Source organism: Cariama cristata, unplaced genomic scaffold (genome assembly GCF_000690535.1).
Source record: "Cariama cristata isolate BGI_N322 unplaced genomic scaffold, ASM69053v1 scaffold8471, whole genome shotgun sequence".
Classification (NCBI taxonomy): Eukaryota; Metazoa; Chordata; class Aves; order Cariamiformes; family Cariamidae; genus Cariama; species Cariama cristata.
This window is the reverse complement of record NW_009601005.1, coordinates 1,413-7,198: the sequence shown is the minus strand read 5'-3', so window position 1 is coordinate 7,198 and position 5,786 is coordinate 1,413. Positions and strand designations below refer to the sequence as shown.

Below are 5,786 nucleotides of genomic sequence, written 5' to 3'. Positions count from 1 at the left end.
AGAAATGGATCGGGAGATGCCACAGCTTCAAGCGTGTGCTCAGCGCTTGCAGGGGAATTTCCATGGGGTTTGCTACGCTGCGGGCTTATCTGTATTCTGGCTGGGTGGCACGGTAATGCCTCTTATTAATTATCCCAGCACATAGAGCTGTTTCCTCCCATTCCCTTTAATTAATCAAGCTTTAAACACTTCCAGGGGTTGCTTGGACATTGGGTTGTCATTCAAAGCATCTCCCCTCTGTTGGACCCTGGCTCGTGATCTCTGCAGAGCAAATTTGGGCTGCTCAGATGCAACCAGGTGGCATTTCAGGAAGGCATTTCCTTGCGTCACGAGCCTGTCAAACAGTGCAATGCAGATAAGATTCAGTCCTGCCTCTCACCATCAGGAACTGCTCAGTGCTCTACGGGCTCATGTTGTGGTGAAACCAAGAATGAGGAGCTGATGTGGGCACGAGGTGGGTCTCACCTAAAACCTGTCCCTTCTTTGTCCTTTTAGGTGGGTCTCGTTGGCCCCAAACCATTTCTGGGACTGAGATTCAGCCTGCAGCAGAGCCAGTTTTCCTCCGTGCTTCAGCTTCCTGCCGTCAGAAATCCCTTTGCATGCTCCAGAGTCCCTTCTTTGTCCTTTTAGGTGGGTCCCGTTGGCCCCAAACCATTTCTGGGACTGAGATTCAGCCTGCAGCAGCTGAGACAGTTTTCCTCCGTGCTTCAGCTTCCTGCCGTCAGAAATCCCTTTGCATGCTCCAGACCATATGGGTGACTTTACCAGGGAGCTGGGCTTTAAGGGAGCCTGATTGCCACCATGATGGCAAACAAAGAAGTTGGAAATGTGGATTTGTCAGAACTATAATCCAGGTAGGTCCTAGTTCCTTGCTTGTACAAAACCATCCACTTCCTATCCTTATATCTGCCTCTCTCTGGTCCTCCTGCAGCCCCCATCCCTGTAGGACCTGAGTCCCGCATGGCCTTCAGAGTTGAAGTGTGAGCAGAAGGGCCAGACTGAAAAAAAGACTTTGGTGCCTACGGGCTAATGTTTTAGCTTTGGCTGACGCATCCCAAACTGTAACCATGACCTTCCCCTCACTGGCACTCACAGCCCCCTTGGCCACCTAATTCCATTGGCACGTTTTGCTCCACAGATCCCCTGGGCATCTCCTGCTTCTGGACAAGCACATGTTGGCATGATGCTGCAGTGCTTGGGAACAGTTTGCTACACCAGCCTGCCCCAGGGATGGGCTTGGGGGTCCTCGCTTTGGCATGGGGCAAGGTGATCCTTCTCACCTTGCTCTCCCTTCTCTCTCCCTTGGTCCTTCCCTCTCTGCCAACCCAATGACTGCATAGACGTGCCATGAGACATAGCTCCATGTGGCTTCTCCAAGACCTCTCCTGGTCCCTCCTGCCTGACTGGGGGTGAGGAGGTGGGACCCCAGCACTTCACCCCCCATAGGGCAGAGCCCGTGACACCATCAGACATCTCACCAGGCTTGTCCTGGGGAAAAGGCATCAGCTTCACCAAGCTGCCCCTCATGCTACTCTGTCCAAAGCCATGTCCCACCATTTCCCAGTCCTGTTAAGTAATAACACTGGCATATATTTTTGCTGTTCCTTGTCTCTCCGTAGCATCCATGTCCGAGGCATGACCCCAAAGGCCCAGGGAAAGCAAGAATGTTGAAGAAAATCCAGATATGCGTCTGCTTCTTCTTTGTCTCGGGCATTTTGTACGAGATCTCCCTGCTCTCCGGCTGCTTCTTCTCCTATATACCTATGTCCAAACACTTCTTGACACCTGAGCAGGTCTTGAACCTTGGGAAAAGCATCATTTTTCTAGAGACGACGGAGCGCCTGGAGCCGACCCCGCTGGTGTCCTGCTCCGTGGAGTCTGCCGCCAGGATTTACCAGGACCGGCCCATCATCCTCTTCATGAAGGGACTTACGAACGACACGGCGTTGGACATGAACTCCAGCTATGCAGCCTTCTCGCTTTTGTCTTCTATGAAGAATGTCTTCATTTTTCCTCTCCAGATGGAAACTGTCTTCCAGGAGACACCTCTGCTCCAGTGGTACAACGAGGTGAGCATTATAATAAGGGGAAAACAGGGAAATAGGAAAAGAGGTATAAATAGGGGGGAAAAAAGGTCTGAAGTAGGGTTAAAGTGAATGGAGGAACACAGGACTGGCTATGTGAAATGAGTTGCTTATTTTTTTTGGTTCAGAATAGATTCATTTTGGCCATGTTTTGCAGTGTATTCATCTATCTGTTTATTGAACACATTATCAGCATTTTCCCCCCTATCTGGAGAATCGGATTTTTTGGCAAAGGAAACATTGGTAAAAATAGATTGCATAAGTGTTTTTATAAAACATCGCTTAATAATCTTTCTCAACAGAAGCTGGTTGAACAAACTGTGCTTCCTGAGCGCTTGTTAAGGCTGCCACACACTGACGGACCCCGCAGTAGATAAGATGCGGGAGAGATTTCAGATTTTGAAATAGCAATATGCAAAACCAAGGTGGGGTCTTGCAAGCTCCGCCCTGGAAAGAAGTTCCTGGTAAACTGCTTGCAAGTACCATTTGTCAAAATTTTTTGGCTCTATCTCTGCTCAGGGCAGGCATATTTCCTCCAAACTCTTCCTCCTCCTGAGAAAAAAATTACTCCAAATACCAAGAGTGCAAATGAAAAACCTCCAGCCTGTTTCAAAGAGCTGGGAGTGCCCAGGGAGTGTGTTAAGTGGGTTGTGTCCACCGAAATAGCAGGCAATGATTTATGGTATCATTGATTTAACATTGTAGGTTCCATCAAACCACCCGTGAAATGTTCCTGCATTCATTTATATTAACAAAGCATCACTCTGCACTGCCCCCTTATCTTATTCCAATAAAATTCAATAGCTGGAGGAAGAAAAGGCGGTCAGTGACATTTGCAGGCACGCAGGTGCAGTTTTACGGTGCCATTTGCAGCTCAATGGATGGATGTGGTCTGTTCTCTGCCCGCAGCATCACTGTCTCACCTTTCCATCTCTGCAGGTAGTCCCAGAGCAGGAGAAGAACTGGATCCACGTCAGCTCTGATGCTAGCAGACTGGCACTCATTTGGAAGTATGGGGGCATCTACATGGACACAGATGTCATCTCCATCAGGCCCATCCCTGAGGAAAGCTTCCTAGCAGCACAGAAGTCGCAGTTCTCCAGCAATGGGATCTTTGGCTTCCCTGCCCACCACAAATTTATTTGGGACTGCATGGAGAACTTTGTTCTCAAGTACAACGGGAACCTCTGGGGGAACCAGGGGCCCTTTTTAATGACAAGGATGCTCAAAACCATCTGCAATCTCACGGATTTTGAAGGCACTGAGGACCACAGCTGCCAGAACATCTCCTTCCTCAATCCCCAGCGTTTCTACCCCATACCATACCCAGCCTGGAGCCGGTACTACAAGGTGTGGGACAAAAGCCCCAATTTCAACCACTCCTATGCGCTGCACTTGTGGAACTTCATGAACCACAACCGGAAAGCCGTAGTCGCGGGCAGCAACACGCTGGCTGAAAACCTGTACAAAGCCTACTGCCCCACCACCTACGAGGACCTGATCCAAAACGCAGAGCCGAGGGATTTCACACCCTCTGAGGACGCTGCATGACATGGTGTAAGGAGGAGGGGGGTGATCCTTCCAGCCCTTCCCATCCTGGGGCCAAAACACAGTCACCACTGGTGTCAGCAGCTGGTTTTGTAGGAGAAAGACAGACCTTTTCATAACCACCATCCCTACTCCCTTGGGATGCTAGGGAGTATGTGCAGAACAGTGGTGGGTACCCATGGGATGTAGCCTCCAGGGACATTAAGGACACCTTTGCTTCGGTTTTGTTTCCTTTTAGGTGCTCATGAACCAAACCTTCCTGAATCAGACAGACTTATAGGCCTTGCTAGCGAGCTTTTCCATGGGTAAAGTTCCTAAAGAGATGCAGGGCCTCCTGGGAGGAATTTAATCTCTGCACCTCTTGGCTCTATTGGCAACTACCCATGTCAGAAAAGTTGCAAACGCAACTTTTAACAGGCTTTGGACTGGGCTGAAGCCTCTGAGGCAAGTCTAATGCAAATATATAGCAGAGGATGGACGACAGTAATTCCTAACGAAGAGAAGCCCAAACGATTGTCTTCTCATTAATCTGTGTTTTTCTCACACAAACTTTACACCCTACATTTTTGAGAGGGATCTGACCAGTGCAAGTGAAAAATAAAATGGTTAATAAACCACCACTCCTCCAAGCTTGCTTTCCCCTGCACACCCCTGGAAAACGAGTCCCATTTTTCACGTGTTTGTGCTCCTGCACTTTTACTTTGTCTCCCTCCAGGAAAGGGCTGCACTGCCCCATCCTGTGGGGTCAGTTCTGGCTGCAAAAGAGTCACAACTGCCCCTGGAAAGGAGATGCTGAGGCGGCAAGAAAGGATAGGGATGGCCCTTCAGGGGTCCCAAATCCCTTTGAAATAAATGGAGTTCAACTGCCATGGAAATGAGGTGTGACAGCTCTGGGCACCCTTGTCCAGCGGTGCAAAAATCCCCATTTCACCGAAACATGGCACCCAGTGACGTTTTTTGCTGAACAGCAATGCATCCCTTTGCATTGTACTTTTTCCCAGGGTAATGCTAATCCACCCAACCCCCTGAAAAGAAGCCCAGCTTGCAAATCTCTTCTGAGTCTATCTGAACAGCTGGTTTTAACTCGGGAACAGAAAGGCGGGGGTGGATCCGTCGCCCGTCATGGAATGTTTGCCATCTGCACAATGCTATCTTCTGTAAACACAGCAGCTCATGAGCATGCTGCAATCGGCAGCCGGGTTTCTGCAGCTAGAAATAGCAGCAGGATTAATCGGGAGAAGCAAGCCCTCTGCACGTAGGGCTTATGTGTGCTTCGTGCTGTGTTCGGACATGCATCCCCTTCCAGCCCCGTGTCCCCCCCTTCCAGTAACTGCTAAAGTCAGTGGAGCTGCACCAGGATAAGGGCAGGAGGTGCTGAGCCTAGCACTGAGGGTTGTCAGAGCATCAACGTGGCGTGGGGGAATGTTTTGCCGATCCCTTTCCTAGGGTGAAGGTCTCATGGCTCGGCTCAGCCCAGGGCCATGAGTTTCACGACCTGGTGCCATCCACACTGGTTTAGCTTTGCTCCCCGCTCCATTACGGTGGGTTTTGGCTGCCTATGGCATCAGGAACTGCTTTTCCTCCATGACTTTGACTCTCCTGGGCTGAGGGGATGCAGGGGAGGTGTGTAGGGTTACAGCCCAGAAAGTCCTCCCTGTTTCCCGCATGGCTTCGGAGAGCCCTCGGCTGCTCCCAGCTGCCTCTCGCTACCCACCTTCATCGCTCCGCTCCCATCCTCGTCCCCCCCCTCTTCAATTTATCTCTCTGTCTCTGGCAACAAGTGAGTATTTGCCTTTTTCTGCCCCATGGCTCGACTCTCCAGGCTCCCCTCCCGGCAATGGCTGTGTCCATGGAAGGCAGGGACAGGGCTGAGGGACAGGCAGAGACACTCGACCTGCTCAAGCTCCGTTTGCAGATGAGCTCAGGCGAGAAACATTCCCGAGGCTCTGCTGCGGTACGTAGTGGCTCCTCTGCAGATGAGGTCCCAGCCCGTCTCATTTCTCTCCCCTGCCTGTTGTTTACTGTCAGGACTTTTAGCAAAGCAGGGCTGATGCTAAAACCCTCAAGGAAGGTCCTACATGGGGGCTTTCTCCTGCAGCCATCTAGGCGAGCCGCTGCTGCTTGGCATGAGTCCCAGGAGATCACATTTTAGCG

General features: G+C 50.7%; 1 protein-coding gene across 1 annotated transcript; it reads left to right on the top strand.

The window, feature by feature from the left end:
• The first annotated feature begins 737 nt into the window (after positions 1 to 737).
• A4GNT (alpha-1,4-N-acetylglucosaminyltransferase) lies at positions 738 to 3,635 on the top strand. Its single transcript, XM_009710265.1, has 3 exons — positions 738 to 854; positions 1,620 to 2,069; positions 3,024 to 3,635. The coding sequence occupies exons 1-3, from the start codon at positions 738 to 740 to the stop codon at positions 3,633 to 3,635; spliced, it is 1,179 nt and encodes a 392-aa protein (XP_009708567.1).
• Positions 3,636 to 5,786: the final 2,151 nt, after the last annotated feature.